Below are 22,927 nucleotides of genomic sequence, written 5' to 3' on the forward strand. Positions count from 1 at the left end.
ATTCCCGTTCTAGGGGCGTTTTCAAAAATGACTAGTAACTATATTTTTCTTAAATATATAGATTCTTACCTTAATAGTCATCTCTCTTCTTACATAATGTCCCAAGTTCTGCTCGCTGTTTGTCTGGACTGTAAGTGTGTTGGTCGCTTTAAGTGGAGTGTTGCCAACCTGAAATTAATAAAATTGGTGAAACATACGAATTTAAGAGTGCCTAAAGGTGACAGTCCATTTCCAACGACAGCAGCATTACTATTAATTTTACTATGGAAATTGACAATAACACCGACGCGTTTAGTACTAATAGTTCAGCTGCGGTCAGAAATGGAATGTTACCCTAAGGGTGGTATTCCACCTGTATAATTTCTTTGGCCAATGTGCATTGCGTCTCACTCTCCTACTAAGCAAAATGTGAGACGCAAATACACATTGGACCAAGATATTGGACAGATGGAATACGATCCTTAAGTCCGTGACAGCATAAAAAGGCCCGTATATTAATAAAACTCCCTTGGGTGTCTCTGGCTTTTTTAATCGCGAACCTTAACGATATAATACGGTAGCCATGTAGACTAATAGATAATGCTCATATTACAAATGCCAAAGTACCTCTGTCTTTCTCTCTGTCACCTCTTCATGCTTACACACATATACAGTGAAACCTGGTTAATTGGCACCTGGATAAATGGAAAACCTCAATAATTGCAACCAAAAGTCCGGTCCCGGTCCCTTGAGACCAAAAGGCCTCTATAATTGAAATTTTGGAACCTCTATAATTGCAATCTAGATTTTTGTGCTTTTCGTAATTTTGCCTCTGTAATTGACCACATCGCAACTTAAGACCTCTATAATTGACACTGTGCTAAAAAAGCCGTTATTTTTGCTCTTGTTTTTACCTCTATTATTGAAACGAGTTTTACTTATTACCTCTGTAATTGAAATAATGTAGTTGTAGACAGCAGAAACAATATTTTAATAGCTATGATCATTTTATTTATATCTCCATCCAGAATTCAATTTAATTATTGGGTATCTATAAACAGCCTGTAGTAGGTGAAATAGTTGTGATCAATAAAAAACAAAGTATGCTTTTTACATTCTAATAAAACTTTCTTTTACAATTCAAGGGAAAATTTTAAACCCAAATGATAAGAAAATAAAGTGGTAATTAATGTAGTGTAAAAATGCAAGTATATATAGACAGAAGCAATATATAGACCAGAAACCCAGAACGTAAGCATGTAAACCAATGTAAATCTACTTTAAATAGTTATTTGCACCTCCATAAAAGAAATTTGTCAGAACGCAACCTCTATTAATGAAAACCTCTATAATTGACATAACGATTTTTTGAACCTCGTTAATTGACACGACCTGCTTAAATGAAAAACCTGCTTAATTGACAAAAACTGGCCGGTCCCTTGAGATTGCAATTATCCAGGTTCCACTGTAATACATTTCACCTTGGGCCAATATTGGTGGCACTTGGTCCGCCCTCTCTCTACCAGGACGGTCAACATCACTACGAGACTGCTTTCCGACTCCCACACCATTTGCCAGAAGTCGCCCACGGTTGATGGTAAGGGACCTGGTTAAAAATATTGGTATTAGAAATAGGTTTGCCAGCGCCCAAGCACAGAATAAATTATAGTACCTACTATAGTCTGTATCTTTAGTTATTTAAAAAAGAATAAACAAAATTTACCCTCAAATGGCTTCTTAAGCTACCTGAGAGATTAATTACATGATTAAATAATGTAGGTTAAAGTCAGGTCGTTCAGTGACAGATTCAGGCGGTTTTGTATTTGGTTTGTTAACCAATAAATGTTATAACTACCCGAAGATTTTAAACAAAATAAATTCAACCATATGCCCTACACTATAGATTCCAAAGTCAACTATCAATTCTTCTTGTAATAATTATTAATAAATGAAACAAACCTTGTGTAGCAATGTAGGTAAGAACGAGATCAGAGCTGGATATTTCCATATTAATGTACGACGCATTAATGTAGTCACCCGTTGAACAATTCTTCATTATAACACGAGTAGAATCGTCTGGAAATAACACACAAATTAGCAGGAAAATATATGAGGGTTTCACTATCCTCCTAAGGCCCAGCCATACAAATGAAAAATCCATAATTTGAACCTATAGTGTAGGAAATAGAGTTGATTTTGCGTTGTTGGAAAATTGGACGAAACAAAGTAAAAGCGACTGTTCCAATTGAATAGGATTTAAATTTCATCGAACTGAAGTGGTACTATAGGTAGTACTATAGGACCTTGGGCCTTAAAGTGACATTCCATTTCCAACTGCAGCTGCAATACTGTTCATTTTACTATGGAAATTGACAATGACAGCGATGCGTTTCCATAGTAAAATGAACAGTATTGCAGCTGCAGTTGGAAATGGAATGTCACTCTTAGGAGGCTATTATATGTCGAGTAACCCGACAGATTTTGCGGCGCGTTCATTGGAGATCCCAGAGCCGTCCGAAAGTCCGAAATGCGCCGAGGAATACTGGGAGGTTTTTAGTCGGTGAAAGTCCGACATAACCTCCGCGCTGTCCCTGCGGTGCGGAGGTATCCATAACGGATTTTCCTCCCAATAAAAAAAGGTCAAAATAGGGATTTTTATTTATTTGTGTTCGTGTTTTCTGCACACAAAACATTATTTCTTTTTACATCTTGGGAAAATACCTGTATCTGTACGCAACGCACGGCCCTTAAATTCTGCCCTCCTAAGCTAAAAAGCGGTATTTGCATTCAATTTTCATTGAAAATACGTCCTGGACCCCTATTCGACAAGCGACGTTTGACGTATCGTGTTGATATCCCGTTGATGTGGGAAAAATCATAAGTTCTAAATACGTACAATGTCAAAATTTGACATTAACAATCCACAGTTAGGGTGACAAGCAAACCAAACCGAACCACCCTTAGTTTAGAGTGGAGTTTTGGTTGTACCAAATGATATTATCCACCGTTGATGGATCAACACTCAGTATGCGATAAAATCAACTGTTGATTTGACGTGGATGCGAAATCTGACAGTTGTACGTGTCGAATTTGGCCCCTTTAAGCTTTCCTAATTATCCAACATTGACCGTTCTCTCTATTTGCTTCGGTTATAAAAAAAATGCAAATAAGCTTGCCTGTTACACTTTTTCACGTTACCCCGAAAACCTAGAAAATGACTAATACGAAAAAATCAACAATTTTAGGTTACTTACAAGGGGCAATATCCCTGTATCTGTTCTTATTGACGTTATTGACATGTCTCGACGCCGCACACGGCTCTTCGACTATCCTCCTCAGTAAAGTCTCATATTGCTTCAACGCAGCACCGCTGGCTAGGCCATCTCCTAGCAATAGCATGGATTGTTCTAGTGCGTCTCCCTCTAGTTGCCCGGAGCAGAGAGGGACGAAGCATACTGCTGGTTCTTCGGGGCCGGTTTCTTCTGGCTCGTATACGGCTAAAATGGAAAATAAATTAAATTTTTTGATGTCCTAAATCAACACGGTAGGTCTGAATATATGTATTGTTGTTTTTGCGTCGTCCCATGTGTATTTGCGTCTCACATTTTGCTTAATGAGAGTGAGACGCAATGCACATTGTATAAAAAATTGGACAAGTGGAATGCCACCCTAAGCCACAGTCATTGAGAACTGAGAAAGCAGTTTAATAATGGTTTCGTAGTTAAGTATATATTCACAAATTTAAGTAGATACAAAAACGTTTTGAAAAATCTAACATTTAATTCAAACTATACAGGTGTAACATTTGTCAAAGCGGAATCAGTTTAAACCGGTCAGAAAAAAATACAAATTGCATGTTACAAGAACGACAAAAGCGTCATTATTTCCAGTTCAGCTCAGGCACGATACCCAACAAATATTTTCTAAAATTTGCCAAGTTTCTCAAGCCGGTTTAACGACGATAAACGGGATGTAGCCTTAAAATTTGACTTTCAGGGGCCTAGCCAGACAATCTTTGATAGAAAAAGCCGATCGACACTTAATGTATGGGGATAGTCATACATAATTTTTTTCGTTTCGTTTGGCGTTTGTCGATGTACGATTGTAAATTATGTGAGGTGTGCAATAAAGAGTATTGTATTGTCATCTTGTCTAGGCTCCCTATTTGTTGAACAGAGTAATGGCACCAGACACATACCGTTTTGTTTAAGGACGAGTGTTAGCACGCCCCGCGTATTTCTGATGATTTGTACAACTTGCTCGTGGGTTAGGTCGTCCACGTCTGTGTTGTTTATTGATATAACCTGGAACACACAGTAAAAGCTAGTATAATGATTTAAAGCAACACGATCTTGAGTTTTTATTTAAATTAAAACGGGACTTTAAAGTGTGCACTACCTTTTATTGTTCATCCTGACGTTTCGTAGAATGTACATTCTTGGTCGCAGTTAGACTGGCGAGGAATTGTATAAATACTGACGCCTGCGACGGATTTCCAAAATAAATGCACGCAATGAAGTCCTCCTTTGGTTCAAATAATGAGTAGATGGAAAATATTATTTAAGACATCAGTTCTGCCAATAGCCACACTGATAAAATATAGGTACGATACGATTACGTTCGATCTACTTTTCATCCGCGTTAGTAACATTAAGTTAAGTTTAGATGTCCTTAGGACAGATTACCTGGTCCCCTTCTTGCAGCTGCGGATGGCTTCTCGGAGCCACTCTAGACACAAGTACAGGTGCTCCGCCCCCGCCCCTCACATTGAAACCGAATCTTCCATCAGCTCCGGCCGAGAGCCGAACCCGGACCGTTTGATCGGCCACTTCTGACGCTGTGTCTGAGTCGTCTGCGTAGGAGAGGGGTACTCTAAGGGCGAGGGAGCGTTCAAGGAAGCCGCCTTCGTCTCTGAAAGATAATTTTATAGGTTAAATGGAGCTTCTTTTTTATGCACTATGTAGGCATCAAACGCCACTTAGCTTCAAGTCTTCCGGCCAAGTTTAAGTCGGACTCACGCACGAAGGGTTCCGTATCATTTACGCAAAAAACGGCAAAAAAATCACGTTTATTGTCTGGGAGCCCCACTGTTATAGCGGCAACAAAATAATACATCATCTGTGAAAATTTCAACTGCCTAGCTATCACGGTTCATGAGATACAGCCTGGTGACAGACTGACAGCGGAGTCTTAGTACGTAATAGCTAGGGTCCCGTTTTTACCCTTTGGGTACGGAACCCTAAAAAGTTTGAAAAGATTATCTGGATAACTTTAAGTATATATAGTAACAGATTATTGACACCATTCAAAGGCGTTACGTAAACAACCCATATGTATAAAGTCACATGATCATGTTTGCGTTATTGTGGTTGTATTCTAAAGCCCGGGGTCCGCTTTGGCAAACTTAGCCCGATAATTGGCTACCATCCCACCTTCACGTGGAGGGGAAACTTGTATTGGGATTATTATTGGGATGGGCGCAGCCCGCATCCACAAACATATCCACCAAGCGACCCTTAAGATGTCGTTGGCCCAATTTACCAAGGGTCGAAGCACAGACCGCGATTTCGTCGCTTTGCTACAGGTAGCTAAAAGTACATCCGTTCGGCCCCAATTTTGGGGTTTGCCATTAGTCGCGCGTGGCGCTGTTGCCACCTAGCGGCCATATCTGTGTTGATCGTAACAGACGCGTTTTGTTATAGAGTGAGTCTTCTGTACTTACCGTACAGAAAGGAAACTTTCTGTAAAATCGAACTTTGACAGCGGTTCAGAGTCGAATCAAGCTGTCGTTTTCTAATATATGTCCCTTTCAAAATTTAAGCCATTCAATAGTACAGCAGGCTACACAGTTGGATGGATACATTATGAATAGAATTTATTCATAAAGTGGCCATGTACATTTACAGCTCGCTGTACTTCATGTCCCGTGCCTCGTGAGCTCCCAGGGACAGATTGTCTGTGGAATGGCTAGTCTAAACGAGGACTTACGACTTATCAGCCACGGGATCTCTCTAAAGCATTTGATCGTGTGGAGCATGAGTTAGGTACTATTAGTCGTATACAAGCGGAAGCCCTACGTTCTGTCAAGTAAAGCTTTTGCCGATTGCTGAAGCGTTAAGTTGTACTGAAACCAAAGAACTCGGAAAGTGTTCGTAAAGGATGAGTCCAGCAGTAGTATCACTGTAAAGCTTGGCGTACCGCAAGGTTCAATTTTGGACCTTTTTTGTTACCCCGTCTGAAGATCGCTACCGTTTCTCGGAGCTTAGAAGAATGAGGACTCACTCGTTATCAGGCACGGGCGCTGTCCAAGCAGCCCGGGGCGGCGGCTCCTCGTGGGCCGTGACGCGCGCGCCGCGCGGCGCCGCCGCCGGCGCGCCCGGCGACAGCTTGCCGGGCGACCGCGACCGAGTGCGGGAGCTGCTTCGTCTGAAATAGTACATTATTGTCGAGGCTCGGAAGTAGCTACTTGCAGGCTGAGGATTCGTTTTAAACGGACGACCTTGGGAGTCCGTTTAATTGAATCCGAAGCCAGCAAGTAGCCTTCCAGCCGAGTCATATATAGTGCTTTTCTCAAAAATGGTGCAAGAAATATAAATATCATAGAAATATTTTACAAAAGCAACATTCTTACGTATATATTTTCACAGAACAAAGCCCTTGCCGCCTTTTTATAAAAAAAAAATAGAAGTGTATTTTTCTGCCGAAAATACGCCAACCTATTTGAGACAGCTAAATAGTCGCGGTACTAATCATCTGTTTGGCTGTTTAATGGGCCTGTGCCTTCATTTGATATGGCCATTTCAACTTTTAAAAAGTTTGGAACTCGACAAATAATGGAATTTGTATGCAACATTGCAGTCCTAAAATCGAGACTGCAATGTTTTTAACTTTTTAATTTTTGACTAACCATAAACTCCGCGCTTCGCGACCTATTTTTTAGATGGCAAAGTCGACTTTGCCGTCCATTTTTGAGAAAATTTACATTAACGAGATGCTAGCAAGAAATGAGGGCTCATTTAGACAATGCGAGAACTCGTATGCGAGTTTCATTACATTGTGGGTTTTGGGCGGTCGGTCGAATTGGACGTAACCGACAGTCTTCAATGTAGCTAAAATCGCATGCGAGTTCGCGCGGCGTCTCGATCAGCTTCGAGAGAAAACATCTTTACGAGCCCTAAAAATCACGAGTTGTACAAGATGTAACAATAGTAGTTTGTGTTAAGAGGGATCAAAATGATATATATTTCCGGCAAGGGCGTACATTGAATCCTGAATGAGCATAATTCAATTCAATTCAATTCAATAATCATTTATTTCAAATAACAAAGATTCATAATACATAGTAATACATGGTTAGTAACACAATAAACTTATTATCTAGGTTAGTATTCTTATATCTATGGTATTTGTACATTAATAACTAAATAAATACTCCATTGCAACAGTGCGCACATCACTCGACCACTTGTGCATAGTTAGTGATGTGCAAACTGCAGCAATGCCGTATAAATGGACAATCAATCCTATCCGCTATCATGGCCAGGATGCTGTTGCGGCTATCCCGCACCCTCCGCACCAGGGACGCGCATTTCTTTCTAATTGTTGCATAAAAGCAGTCAACTCTCGCCTCTGCAAACATCCCCGATGCGCTGCAGCAGCGGGGCAGCCGCATCAGCATCCTGAACGCATTATTATATTGTACGCGTAGGGCTGAGTACGTTTTTCGAGTGTAGTTTACCCACAGGCTGCTCGTGTAAAAAGATGTGCAATAAGCTTTAAAAAGCGTTTTTTTAACTTCGTTGGAGCAACGAGCAAACCTGCGGGCTAACATATTGGCTCTCACTGACAGCGCCCTACGCTCCCTTTCCATATCACAATCGTCTTTAAGACTCGGAGTAAGTATATGCCCCAAGTATTTAAATTGCTGCACTCTATTTAGTGGAGAACCATACAATTTAACCTCCGGCACACTAGTAGGCACTTGATTCCCCCTGCCAAAAACCATGTATTCGGATTTATTTACATTATATATCAACCCATGATCTGAGGCATACTTTTCACAGGTACTCAGCAATTTCCTTAACCCACACACCGAGGCGCTCAGCAATGCTAATGCTAATGAAGGATCCAAGTGTTAACGCCCGAGACCAGATAATTTTGATACCGTGTGACACAAACATAGTGCTTTTCACATCAACTACGAGGAAAATAAAAAAAATCTTAGCATTGACACAATCTAATGCTTAAACAGATTATTTAAGCTAAAAAAATAATGTGCCAAAAAATGTAAAAAAAGTGTGCTAGAACAGAAAAGTGTTACTTTGATCCCTCCTAGCAGGGAGGAAAAGTGCCTCTTTGATCCCTCCTAGCAGGGAAGAAAAAGCTCTTTTCCGAATAAGTGGTGTGAAAAATAATGGAGCCGGTATCGTGTTCTGATTAGAAAAAAGTAGAAGAAAAACAGGAGCCAAAGACAGATACCGTATGGTTTGTTTTGAGTAAGGAACCAGAGGGAAATAAAACTCACCTGACAAAAGTCCTATTACTCGACCGCGATCTCCTAGCGTCTTCTAACGCTTGCGTCTCAGTCCTAGGCACCGTAGGGGCCGTGATACCGGCCAGGGCCCCCAGGGCTCCCAAAAGGGGCCGTCTCCGCGGGGCCCGGAGGCGGAAGAAGCCGTGGCGTTCTACGCTGCAACGCCAGAGGGCTTTAGCTGCGCGCCCTGACCGCATGTTGAAGCCGAGGACTGTATCGTACGATTCAGACTGAAAGAAAAACAAAGGTACTTTAACAATGCTGTAAAATTAATAATACATTTTTTTAATACTGCAATGTCAAATCGTATTAGTATTGCGATACAGCGGGGAAATGCCGCCAGCATCCTTGGTACAATGCCTCAGGGGCCTATTTTAGATTTAAGCTAGTTATTAATTTCGTTTAGTTGTACCACTGTATATATATTGTATGTAAATAAATGATTTAACCTAAAAAAAAAAATTAAATAGAAAAGTGACTAAAAAAATTATCGTCTTGACAATTTTCTAAAGGATAGTTTTGTGCTATAGGGAGCGACAATGAACTGTAGGGGGCAAAATAGGAACCCCTGGTTCGTGGCACAAAGAGCAAATGTCAAGTTTAAATTTGCAATTCCTGAATTGAATGTCCAACTTACGAGTCATTGTTTTTTGAGTCAACATATAAAATTAAATTAAAATTAATTAAAAAAAAAATCGAATACTTACTGGTTCCCGCTTAAGTTGAATAAAGAACTGTTTCCTCTTGAAGGAAATCTTGACGATTTTACTCCAAGAGAACGTGTTCACTCGAATGTTGTTCTGGAAGACGACTATACCTATTGAGGTGACGCCAATAAATATGTCCTTTCCGTTGTAATCCTTAAAAAGAAAAAAAAGAAAATGCAATAAACCGCGTAACGAATACGAGTAAGTACACTAGGTAGTTAGGTATATTTAGTTATAGATATTACTATAGTACCAGTGTCATATTCTTCCATCCTCAGAGTATTTAGGCACTAATGTGTGTTCCAATAGATAGATTGATAGATTACACACTTATCTGTAATCTGTAATATAGTCTTTACCTTAGCCGGATGAGATTCGACACCATAACAATCCAATCTTTTGGCATGTTCTAGAAAATTCGCTTTAGGGTCAGAAGAGGCCTGCCGACTATGTAACTTTTATAGTTGTCGATGTCGTATTGTTCTATCTTCAGATTTAGGCACTGTTATGTGTTTCAATACTACCAATAGGTAGTTTCATAGATTACACACTTATCTGTAATATAGTCCTTACCTTAGCCGGATGAGATTCGACACCATAATAGTCCAATCTTTTCGCATGTTTCAGAAAATTCGCTTCAGCGTCAGAAGGGGCCTGTCCACTATGTAACTTATGTAGTTCACGTAACCTTCTGTCTTCTTCGGCAGACTGTTATAGCACAAATTTATGCTCTAGCTGATAATTTGAAAGATTACACACTTATTTGTAATATAGTCTTTACCTTAGCAGGATGAGATTCGACACCATAACAGTCCAATCTTTTGGCATGTTCCAGAAAATTCGCTTCAGCGTCAGAAGGGGCCTGTCCACTATGTAACTTATGTAGTTCACGTATCCTTCTGTCTTCTTCGGCAGACTGTTTAAGCCTAAATTTGTGCTCTAGCTGATAATTTGAGAGATTACACAATCTGTAACATAGTCCTTACCTTAGCAGGATGAGATTCGACACCATAACAGTCCAATCTTTTCGCATGTTCTAGAAAATTCGCTTCAGCGTCAGAAGGGGCCTGTCCACTATGTAACTTATGTAGTTCACGTATTCTTCTCTCGTCCTCGGCGGACTGTTTAGGCACCAATCTGTGTTCGGACAGATAGTCCGGCGGATGTTCTGATACATTGTAGTCGCCGAGTTCCGCTGAAATAAACGTATGTTTTATATAAATTTTAGTGTTCGAATTTGTAAGCCTATTGTCTATGTTTGATAAGGATCCACCGAATATTATTGCATTTTCAGAACGATTTATTCTGCTCTATAACTGCTACTAAAAAGTATGTAAAACTACGTTATAAGTAAAATAAATATGTCAAAAAATGTTATACAATATATGTATTTATACTTGATAAAATTGTATGAAGTATTACGTTATACAAAAATATAATATAGCAAATGTAATTATAAAATATGTCTATATACTATTTGAAGATTATTTACATTAGGCATTATATCAATGGCAGTTTAGATGATATCACGATATAATAAAGGAAACGTATAATAAAAATTACATTATAACATACAATAATATATCAAGTGGTGTTATAACAATAATATATTAATGTTATAAAAATAACAATAATGTATGATAGTTTTTTTATAATTATATTAACCATTACACAACCGACTGTACCCGACACCAGACATAGTAAAAGTCAAATAATTATAATACGGTTTTACCTTGCACTGTGAATGAAGCAAGTAACAGCAAAGTATTCTTAGGAGCGGTCATCCTTCCATCCAGCAGTAGCTTCCTCAGCTGCAGACAGAGCAGATATCTGGTGAACTCCTCGGCCAGTCTAGAAGGTTCTGGAGGGTAGAACCGGACCGCTAGCCAGAACTGCGCGTTGCCTCCGACTTGCTTCTTGACTGACTTGCTTGGGTCTAACCAACGCTGTAAGGTAAGATGAAAGAAGTTCCACCATTAATGAGGTAAGACCAAGTCACAGTTAGCTTTAGAGAGCAGGGCAGGCGGGGTCTATATCAAATCGCATAACATAATACTCATTTATTATTTTTATTATTCAGAGCCCACTGTGTCCCACTGCTGGGCAAAGGCCTCCCCCCTCTTCTTCCACTCGTCTCTGTTTTGTGCTATCTGGCCAGCCTCTCAAAAAGGAGTCCAAGTTATTCCGCCATCGCCGACGAGGTCTGTCGGATCCCCGGCTCATTCGGCGGCATTCATATGCAGTTCATTTCAACATAATATGCACTCCTAATTCAAATTGGCATTAACGTAATTACGCATAACTTTTTTTTACTATGAAATTTATGCTAAAAATTATTCCTAAATATTGAATTACTATACACTATACACCCATCAAACGAGTTATAATGGAATTATACTCAATTAATTGCAACATCGATAACGGGGTTGGCTTATCTACGTCCACTACCACGTCAATATATCTCATTGAGAAAATACAAATACGTCAGAGGCATGCCCCCTTTCTATCATTGATGCGGGGAACTCCCATGATAACTACGTATTGTTTCTAAGGAAAATAGGCATATGTAATAAGTTAGATTTTTCCTTAGTGCTGGTGTTTCCTGACCGAGTTATGAATACGCAATGGCCTTTGTTTTAAAATGTTATTATCTGGGTCTCTAGGTATATTAAATTTATTTCAAGGAAGCTGGAATATGTACATTCCCTATATATAATTATATATGTAGGTACTTTGTACATTCCCAAGGCTTATTTTTACACGACTGCCCAAACAAAAAGAGTGTATTGTTTTCAGCGTTCATGTTTGTATGTACGTGAGTTTCTTTATTCCACCATAACTTCTGAATGCCTTGACCGATTTAGATAAATGATATATCATTAGAATCCTTACGTCATCCCGACTAACATAGGCTATGTGACGTCATAATAAAATCAATATGGCGGACATAATACATGATATTGCGTGATGTTTAGAAAAAAAAATCTTGCAAACCTATCGAGTGGGGCCTCAAAATGAAGAGCTTTGAAAGACGATTTAAAATATGTATGCAACATACGCGTTCAAGTCTTATTTTGGTAGTATAAGGATTCACAAAATGTGCTAAGAAAAATAAATCCTTCTATCTAATTTAGTGACCTATCAAATGAAAGGGTATTGACCGCTGATCATAAAAATATATACAAATCATCCATATGATTTGTATATATTTTTATAAGGTTAAAGGAACTAAACACAAACATGTTCTAAATCACCCTATTGAAATCTAAACCTGTGAACTTCGATTTAAGCGATAGAGTAGGGGGTAGGGGATAGAGTAGGGTAGGGGGTAGGGTTTGAATAATTTCTGGCTTATTGCATTCTTATATAATTTCTTGTGAATAAAATTGTAGGTACTTGCCTACTAATTTAACCCGACTGCAAATAAAAAAAAACAAATTTTGATTTTACACGTGCTTAGGTAGGTACATACCAACCTCGATCATTTCTTCTTAACTTTAGAATCCCTCATACTAAGAGTGTCAGGCGTAGATAGCCCGACGTATGTGGCACGATGTATGCGTTCCAAAACCGGGCGCCGAAGGCGCCCTCATACTTAAAGCGTCGGGCGTAGCCCGACCTATGTGGCGCGCCGAACGCGTACCAAACCCGGGCGCCTTCGGCGCCCTCATACTCAGAGTGTCAGGCGTAGATAGCCCCACGTATGTGGCACGATGTATGCGTTCCAAAACCGGGCGCCGAAGGCGCCCTCATACTTAAAGCGTCGGGCGTAGCCCGACCTACGTGGCGCGCCGAACGCGTACCAAACCTCATACTCAGAGTGTCGGGCGTAGGTAGCCCGACGTATGTGGCACAACGTATGCGTTCCAAAACCGGGCGCCGAAGGCGCCCTTATACATAAAGCGTCGGGCGTAGCCCGACCTACGTGGCGCGCCCAACGCGTAACAAACCTCATACTCAGAGTGTCGGGCGTAGGTAGCCCGACGTATGTGGCACGATGTATGCGTTCCAAAACCGGGCGCCGAAGGCGCCCTCATACTTAAAGCGTCGGGCGTAGCCCGAACTACGTGGCGCGCCGAACGCGTACCAAACCTCATACTCAGAGTGTCGGGCGTAGGTAGCCCGACGTATGTGGCACGATGTATGCGTTCCAAAACCGGGCGCCGAAGGCGCCCTCATACTTAAGAGCGCTCTTACAAGAAAAGTCGAAATAATGCAAAATTGATGATACTAGTCGACGAAATTCAGGACTTTGTGCTAATTATTAGAAACAATGAGTACTTGTTCCAGTAAAAGCATCTTCTTATCTTTTTAAATATCGTTGTAAATATTAGAAAAAGGACTTATTAAATTAGTAATGAATTTTTTTCTGATGGTCGTTTCCGAAAAACCGCGTGAAGTACTGAACGGCAAGCTCTTATTTGGAAATGTTGAGAAGTTTACTCTGCTAAACCTGGCTATTTTGTATTACTAATACCCTGTACTTTAGGCATATCAAACGATATTTTTCCTACATACCTTTGAGAAAGAGAAAATCAAAGTAAAACGAACTCAATTTTCTCTCCGAAACAAGTGTCAATTTCTACGAAAATCTACTTAATATCGAAGTCATTTTCATACTCAAGCAATCTGCAACGTTTGCTTATACTGTTGGTATACATTTGTGTTTATGAAATTCTACTATAATTTTTTGGCAATTTTTTGAAAACTACTCTATATTACCGATGACGCACGCTCGCCAGCTCAGTGCCGCGGCAGAGCTTGTACAGGCAGGACGTGTGTCGGTCGGCTCCGCACATTTTCAACGGCGACGACGAGGTTTTTTATCATTGTGTGCGGCGGGCGCCGTGTAAAACGCTATACTGTGTGCGTGTAAACCGCAACGAGAGACTTTGATCCTAGCACTGTTTTTATAGTATTATAATTTATAATGGTACAGTTTAATAAACTACCGGACAGGATTAAAAATATTTGAAACGACCTGACATTCTATATGTATTTATTTGACTCAAGATAGTACTCAGGGTCTGATGATGGAGCCGGAAGGTGGTCACCGGTACCAATCAACCATGCAACTAAACCACTTTGTGTTTAGGCTCGTTTTATTCATCTCAACAAGATCTTTGACACAAGATAGTACTCAGGGTCTGATGATGGAGCCGGAAGGTGGTCACCGGTACCAATCAACCATGCAACTAAACCACTTCGTGTTTGGGCACGTTTGATTCGGCTCAACAAGATCTTTGACTTAAGATAGTACTCAGGGTCTGATGATGGAGCCGGAAGGTGGTCACCAGTACCAGTCAACCATGCAACTAAACCACTTCGTGTTTGGGCTCGTTTGATTCGTCTCAACAAGATCTTTGACACAAGATAGTACTCAGGGTCTGATGATGGAGCCGGAAGGTGGTCACCGGTACCAATCAACCATGCAACTAAACCACTTCGTGTTTAGGCTCGTTTTATTCGTCTTAACAAGATCTTTGACACAAAATAGTACTCAGGGTCTGATGATGGAGCCGGAAGGTGGTCACCGGTACTAATCAACCATGCAACTAAACCATTTCGTGTTTGGGCTAGTTTGATTCGTCTCAACAAGATCTTTGACACAAGATAGTACTCAGGGTCTGATGATGGAGCTGGAAGGTGGTCACCGGTACCAATCAACCATGCAACTAAACCACTTCGTGTTTAAGCTCGTTTTATTCGTCTCAACAAGATCTTTGACACAAGATAGTACTCAGGGTCTGATGATGGAGCCGGAAGGTGGTCACCGGTACCAATCAACCATACAACTAAACCACTTCGTGTTTGGGCTCGTTTGATTCGTCTCAACAAGATCTTTGACACAAGATAGTACTCAGGGTCTGATGATGGAGCCAGAACGTGGTCACCGGTACCAATCAACCATGCAACTAAACCACTTCGTGTTTAGGCTCGTTTTATTCGTCTTAACAAGATCTTTGACACAAAATAGTACTCAGGGTCTGATGATGGAGCCGAAAGGTGGTCACCGGTACCAATCAACCATGCAACTAAACCACTTCGTGTTTGGGCTCGTTTGATTCGGCTCAACAAGATCTTTGACTTAAGATAGTACTCAGGGTCTGATGATGGAGCCGGAAGGTGGTCACCAGTACCAATCAACCATGCAACTAAACCACTTCGTGTTTAGGCTCGTTTTATTCGTCTCAACAAGATCTTTGACACAAGATAATAGTACTCAGGGTCATGATGGAGCCGGAATGTGGTCACCGGTACTAATCAACCATGCAACTAGTCCATGATTAGTCTCAACAAGATCTTTGACACTGAAGATACACAAGGTTTGATTATGGAGCTGAAAGGTGGCCACGGGTACCAGTCTATCATGTAACTGAACCACTTCGTGTTTAGGCACGTTTTATTCATCTCAACAAAATCTTTGACACAAGATAGTACTCAGGATCTGATGATGGAGCTCGAAGGTGGCGACGGGTACCTGTCTATCATGCAGTGTTGGCATCAATCTGAACTAAATCAATCCGGATTGATCAATCGAATTGACGCGTCAATCCGATTGAATCAATTGGAATTAACGCACCAATCCTCAATTCGGATTAAATCAATTCTCAATCTAAAAAGGACATCCTTCATATAGCCGTCGGAAACATGTTTCGGAACCTTTGGTAAACTCAGACACCGCTTTTAAACGCATTTGGTCAGTTTCACAAAAATGGCCTAAATAAAAAGGACATTAGGTAGGTACATAAAAAGTAATCGTCAATCCGAATTGACGATTGAGGATTGACCGATCAATTCGAATTAACGATTAGTAATCGTCAATCTTCAATCAGTAGATTTAGAATTAGTTTCGTCAATCGTCAATTCGAATTGATCGGTCAATTCTCAATCGTCAATCGTCAATTCAAATTGATTTTTTGCCAACACTGCTATCATGTAACTGAACCACTTCATGTTTGGGCTCGTTTGATTCGTCTCAACAAGACCTTGGACACAAGTAAGTACTCAGGGTCTGATGATGGAGCTGGACTGTGGCCACGGGTACCAGTCTACCATGTAACTGAACCACTTCGTGTTTGGGCTCGTTTGATTCGTCGCAACAAGATATTTGACACAAGATACTACTCAGGGTCTGATGATGGAGCTCGAAGGTGGCGACGGGTACCAGTCTATCACATAACTGAACCACTTCGTGTTTGGGCTTCGTGTTTGGTTTATCACCTAGTGTCAAAGATCTTGTTGAGACGAATCAAACGAGCCTAAACACGAAGTGGTTTAGTTGCATGGTTGATTGGTACCGGGACCACCTTCCAGCTCCATCATCAGACTCTTGAGTATCACCTAGTGTCAAAGATCTTGTTGAGACTAATCAAACGAGCCTAACCATGAAGTGGTTTAGTTGCATGGTTGATTGGTACCGGTGACCACCTTCCGGCTCCATCATCAGACTCTGAGTATCACCTAGTGTCAAAGATCTTGTTGAGACTAGTCAAACGAGCCTAAACATGAAGTGGTTTAGTTGCATGGTTGATTGGTACCGGTAACCAACTTCCAGCTCCATCATCAGACTCTGAGTATCACCTATATAGTGTCAAAGATCTTATTGAGATGAATAAAACGAGCCTAAACACGATGTGGTTTAGTTGTATGGTTGATTGGTAATGGTGACCACCTTCCAGCTCCATCATCAGACCCTGAGTACTGTCTTGTGTCAAAAATCTTGTTGAGACGAATCAAACGAGCCCAAACACGAAATTGTTTAGTTACATGAGAGACTGGTACCCGTGGCCACCTTCCAGCTCCATCATCAGACCCTGTGTATCTTCAGTGTCAAAGATCTTGTTGAGACGAATCAAACGAGCCCAAACACGAAGTGGTTTAGTTACATGATAGACTGGTACCCGTGGCCACCTTCCAGCTCCATCATCAGTCCCTGTGTATCTTCAGTTTCTTGTAACTTGTTTCTTGTAAATAAGCGAGTACCTATAATTTCTTTCGAGTAATATACGTTCATAAGTACGAGTATGGGGCTATTCATAAAGTACGTCGTTTCAAATGGGAGGAGGGGGGGAGGGGGTCTGGACATCGGATGATGGTAGCATGACGTAGGAGGAAACATAGTCATCCGAAGCATGATTTTTGGATGATTTGAGGGATGGGGGGGTCAAAAATAGATGACGTAATTTATGAACAGCCCCTATGTACATTTGCACTGCATTTAGTATTTTCGTACTTACCAAATAACAGTTTTAGGACTTTATAAGTTAAGTACAGTTAGTGTTGTTATGGTTGATTTCAATATGCTTCGCGAAGGATCAAGAATGTTTAATCCATCATTGTAGTGCGAGTGTGGTAGAAGGGATCGGAATACTGAGCTCGCACGGCCTGCCGCAGCGCGTAAAATACCTAAACTCGCTCAACCCCGAAATGTAATAGCACTCTTAAAGCGTCGGGCGTAGCCCGACCTACGTGGCGCGCCCAACGCGTAACAAACCTCATACTCAGAGTGTCGGGCGTAGGTAGCCCGACGTATGTGGCACGATGTATGCGTTCCAAAACCGGGCGCCGAAGGCGCCCTCATACTTAAAGCGTCGGGCGTAGCCCGACCTACGTGGCGCGCCCAACGCGTACCAAACCCGGCGCCCGGTAGCCCGACGTACGTTGCGCGCTGTACGCTTACCAATCTCGGGCGCCCCCGGCGCCCTCATACTTAAAGCGTCGGGCGTAGCCCAACGTACGTGGCGCGCTGTATGCGTTCCAAAACCGGGCGCCTTCGGCGCCCCCATACTAAGAGTGTCAGGCGTAGGTAGCGCGACGTATGTGGCGCGCCGTACCCATACTAAGAGTGTCGGGCGTAGGTAGCCCGACGTACGTGGCACGCTGCACGCGGTGCAGAGCTAGGTGCCTTCGACTTTTTCTTACTAAAAGTGTCGGGCTTAGCCCGACGTGTGCGTATCGCGTTGTGCGCATACAAAAGCCGGGCGCCTTCGGCGCCCTCATACTAAAAGAGTCGAGCGTAGCCCAACGTACGTGGCACGCTGCACGCGGTCCAAAATTATGAGTCTTTATTGTGGACCTTCAAACCATGGCCATTGTAATTAAAAATGTCTTCTTCTTTTTAAGAAGTTAAGAAGCTAAGATATTAAAAAATGTCGAATATCCCAAATTGTGAACACATCCACATATTATCCACAGAAAAGACGCCCGGACGTATTCCGGGACGGTGAGCTTAATTAAAAGGCCCCAGGAGCTAATATCCGCATAAAAAAAAACTTCGTGGACAAACTAAATGGCCGGGGGAACTCTATATACCTATAAGTCATAGTTTTATACTTAGTATTTTTCACTAAAATGTTTAAAATAAAATTAATTAATTAAAAAATTAAAAACACGACTGCTGCATTTTAAAGCGAACTGAAAAGCTAAAAATAATGTTCATATGTTAGTTACATAACTTTATAAATCTAAATTGGAATGTAAATATACACTCACGGTCATTCACAGTAAATACAAAGGGCTATGCGCATTTATGGCCGTGACGTATTAGGTACGTGTACATTTAATTTCTATTGCAGTCGGGGGACTTTTTTAATGAGATGCACTTAGGCACAGGCACACCAAGGTCCCCCGACTGTAATTGAAATTAAATGTACACGTACCTACGTCACGGCCATAAATGCGCATAGCCCTTTGTATTTACTGTGAATGACCGTGAGTGTATATTTACATTCCAATTTAGATTTATAAAGTTATGTAACTAACATATGAACATTATTTTTAGCTTTTCAGTTCGCTTTAAAATGCAGCAGTCGTGTTTTTAATTTTTTAATTAATTAATTTTTTGTCATTTATCTTGTATAGTTATCGGTTTTCAAGAAACATTGGTTTTAAGCAGTTGATTTTTTTTTAAAGCTGGCGTAATACCGCTCTCGACCGAGCAAAGTGGCGTGCTCTTGTGTTGGAGGCTAAGACTCATTTTGGGTCATCGCAGCAGCCAAGTAAGTAAGTAGTAAGTAATACCTGGTAATACTTACTTACTATAGTGTTTTTTTTTAACTGCTGTTAGTTTGTTCTATCGAATTCTGTATAACAAACCAAAACAAAGAGTGTGTCATATAAAACAATCAGAACATAAATACTAACAAGTACTTAAGAATATGTGGGCCAAATCATTGGTCTCGTTAATTTGAAGTTGCATGGCCGTGTGACATACAAATTGAAGTTAATTAACCTACTCAGTTTGTCTCAGTATGGTCTATATGGTCTTACAAGCCATTAGGTAATGACCTATATGTATGTACACAATATCTTCATAAAATTTCCAGATTATACTCAAAATCCGCATTTCAAAATTGTTAAAAAAATTGTATCATGTTCTATGCAGTATTTATTTTTGCGATAAATTGTCCGAACTCTGGTCATTACTCTCTTGATTTTATTTCCAGATTTTCGCCTTTGGAAAAATAAAGGACGACTCACGCTAGACCGGGCCGGACCCGGGCCGAGGCGTCCGACATGTCATCTTCTATGACGGCCGATCGGTGATCACGCGGTACTTTCCAAAAAAAAACCTTTTAAATGCAAAAATAAACAAACATACCGTAATTTCTGTGTTAGTAGCATTCGGTGCTGCACCATTCTCCGTAAACTGTAGTCCAAAATAGTCCTTCTCAATTAGTTCTATGTGTTGGAATACTTGCTCTAACAGTGCACTGCCTTTTGCTTTTTTCTGGAATCAAAAAATATTAAAATATTAATAAAGAAATAAAAGTTTAGTTAAAAATGCTAGATGGCACCCTGAGCTACCATTGAACAATTCAAATAATTTTATAATATTAGCTTAATGGTAAGGAATATCTTACTATGTCTTAATTTGACATGGTTCTAAGGCAGCCTAGTTTTGCTGACTGTATACATAGCATGTAAGTAGGTAACTATTTCATATTAAATTGAATGTGAATAAATCATACATAGGGATGTTGTCTATTTGAGATTCATCCAGATTGCCTGGGATTTCTGAGTGTGCTGGCAGATTTTTTAAAAACATGGTCATTTATGGTTATAAAGAGGGAAACGGTGATATAAAGGGTTTTTGTTTTAAGTTTTTGGCTGATGTCAACCGTAATAAAAAACTAGTCTTTAAAATTTTGCCCAACTCAGCTCACACTCAATGCTTCGGGTTAGCCTTCAGATTCAGATTCAGAGTTTTATTTTTACATACAGCGTAAGCAGTTCTCGAGATATCTAGAAATGTGACAGACAGACTGATGGACAGAGTTACAGAGTACTTTTTTTACCTTTTTAGTATGGAACAATAAAAACAAATTTAAATTGCAACAGTAAAATAATTAGATATGCAATTATTAGACATTTTCCGATAAGATTATTAATATTGTTTAATTAAATTGTACTTAATTGCTGTTTAATTTACACATTTACCCTATATTTCCAAGTAGGGCAATCAGGCAATTCATTATTAATAAATTGCAGTAACACAGATAACATTTGTTCCTAATTTAGTTAAAATGTATATCTTATCAGTATTGTGTTCGTTCTAAATTAATAGCAAATAGTATGAATCTTACATGCCATACTATAATTGCACTATCTAGTAGGTACCTAGTAGGTATACTGCGGCAAGTTCTCAAGCGCGCTAGAAGAGCCCCTGCAAGATGGTCAGATTCCATTAGACAAGCATGTGGTTCCATGTAGAGGGCAGCCCCCATAGCCCTTGTTCGCGATAAATGGAGGGACATAGTTGTTGGTCATGATCCTCAGTTATGAGAGAATGAAGAAGAAGGAGATACTCTTCTGTGCTAGTAGTTTATGTTCCTACTTCTTAATTGATCATATTGTAGCCGATTTACACATTGATTAGTGTTAATTGCGAGTAGAGTTAGACCTAGAAAAGTCTGCAGCGATTTGTGACGCAGTGGAAGTGTTATTTACGCATCATAATTTCATAGAAGTTTGAAGTGAATGACACTTGCACTGCGTGGCTATTCAAAATCGCTTCAGACTTTTCTCGGTGTGACACTACATACATTTGCTACCTGCGTTTAGTAAAAAAACATTTGCTTGCATTTGTTGGTGCACTTGTAAATTCCAACATGAGCTCGATTTTTGGAAACCAAAATGATGAAAACACTACATAAGGTTTCTTTCATGACAATTTGACGGCTCACAGTGGAATGTACAAGCGCAGCAATGCTTTATTTTAAAGTTTCAGTCCCTAGAGATAGGGAAGACTGTTTGACTCCGCTGTCCGTCTGTTTGTCTGTCACCAGTCTGTATCTCATGAACGGTGATAGCTAGACAGTTGAAATTTTCACAGTTTGATGTATTTCTGTTGCCGCTATAACAACAATTTAATTTCTGTCCACTTTAACTGCTTTTGATAGAATATATATTTTTATAAAGATTGCCTAATAAGGTTTGTGATAATAAGTCTAAGATTTCCAGTGAGTAAAGATTTTGTCTGCGCTTACATTTAAATACTAATCATACTTCTTTAACAAGTAGGCAATATTATAACAATTAATAAAGCAGTAAAATACCTTTTACACATAGGTTTAATTCCAGCTATAGCTAATCTAATTTTTAATCCTTTACAAATCAAATTAACATTAATTTTGAACACTAGTAGTTATATATTCAATATACTCTAAGGTAGTAGTGTGTTACAGCCAGTCCTGATTTGTTTCTAGTACTTATTAAAGAGGTTAATTAGTTGGCCCTTACTCTTTGGTCCCAATTTAGAATACTGGCTGACAAACTACTACATGACAGAGCTTGCAAAAAAAACTTGTCAAACAAATGACGAACAGCTGTCCTTACCTCAATTTGAAAAGAGTGTTGGGTGTCGTCCAAGAACTGTACGGTAACATTTATTATGTTGAGTTTTCGCTCTCTCTGCAGCTCCAACGCTCGGACATTGTAAGTGCCACTGGAACTACTGAAGGCACGCCGCGAAACGCTTTCGATCATCTCATCTAATCGATTACTCATCGAAACCGGAATAAATTCTTAAGTTATAAGTCAGACACTTCGCGGTACAAATCGGCCGCAGATGGTTTGCGACCGTCGACACCACCACACACGCTCACAGACACAGCACAATTACGTATTATCTTTGTAAACTTAGTTAACCCCGTGAATCATATGACCTCACTCATGTATTTTCCTTCCTTCGTTAAGCGGCAGCTACAAGCTATTATTGTAACGTTTTGCATAAGTCACATAGGCGTAATAAGGCAACTTCTCCTTAGGAAACGACTATTAGCTGTAAAGTTTGTATAATTCCGCTCTAAAAGCCATTAAAATGGCCAGTATCTACGCATTACATTCATTTATCATCTTGCTACTGTTTATTTTTTTTTATAAATTGTCGCCATATTGAATTTCCACAGATAAACGTCAAAGGCGGGACGTTGCGTTCTGTTATTGCTTGGCTTTCTTTCACGGTAAACCCGACGGAATTCCGTTGCTGTTTTTCCTTCCGGATCCGTATATTTAAAAGCATCGTTTCAAAATCTTTTATTCCGTGTTCCGGGACCTCATAGCTAAAGTACGAATGGGCGCTGTTAAGAGTGCATAATGTAATTAGCGTTCGTCTCAGAAAGGCACATGTGAGGTTTTCTTAGCTTAGTTGGAATGATACACATTTATTGTGTTTCTCTTTTGCATGTGTTTGTTAAGTATAACT

The 22,927-nt window shown here is 40.2% G+C and overlaps 1 protein-coding gene across 1 annotated transcript in view; it reads right to left on the reverse strand.

Annotated features, from left to right (window-relative positions):
- Positions 1-22,636, reverse strand: part of LOC134670419 (tyrosine-protein phosphatase non-receptor type 4) — a 28,066-nt gene extending 5,430 nt beyond the window's left edge. Inside the window, exons 1-13 of the mRNA XM_063528267.1 lie at positions 22,060-22,636; positions 19,823-19,951; positions 10,952-11,165; positions 10,206-10,414; positions 9,220-9,372; positions 8,504-8,742; positions 6,262-6,405; positions 4,665-4,890; positions 4,178-4,283; positions 3,234-3,476; positions 1,939-2,055; positions 1,461-1,585; positions 70-168 (exon numbers count right to left, since the gene is read on the reverse strand). Coding sequence (XP_063384337.1) covers positions 70-168; positions 1,461-1,585; positions 1,939-2,055; positions 3,234-3,476; positions 4,178-4,283; positions 4,665-4,890; positions 6,262-6,405; positions 8,504-8,742; positions 9,220-9,372; positions 10,206-10,414; positions 10,952-11,165; positions 19,823-19,951; positions 22,060-22,230 — 2,175 coding nt within the window. The 5' untranslated portion in view covers positions 22,231-22,636. The remainder of the gene's footprint in view (positions 1-69; positions 169-1,460; positions 1,586-1,938; positions 2,056-3,233; positions 3,477-4,177; positions 4,284-4,664; positions 4,891-6,261; positions 6,406-8,503; positions 8,743-9,219; positions 9,373-10,205; positions 10,415-10,951; positions 11,166-19,822; positions 19,952-22,059) is intronic.
- Between the last annotated feature and the right edge of the window lie 291 nt (positions 22,637-22,927).

This window comes from Cydia fagiglandana, chromosome 13 (genome assembly GCF_963556715.1).
Source record: "Cydia fagiglandana chromosome 13, ilCydFagi1.1, whole genome shotgun sequence".
NCBI lineage: Eukaryota > Metazoa > Arthropoda > Insecta > Lepidoptera > Tortricidae > Cydia > Cydia fagiglandana.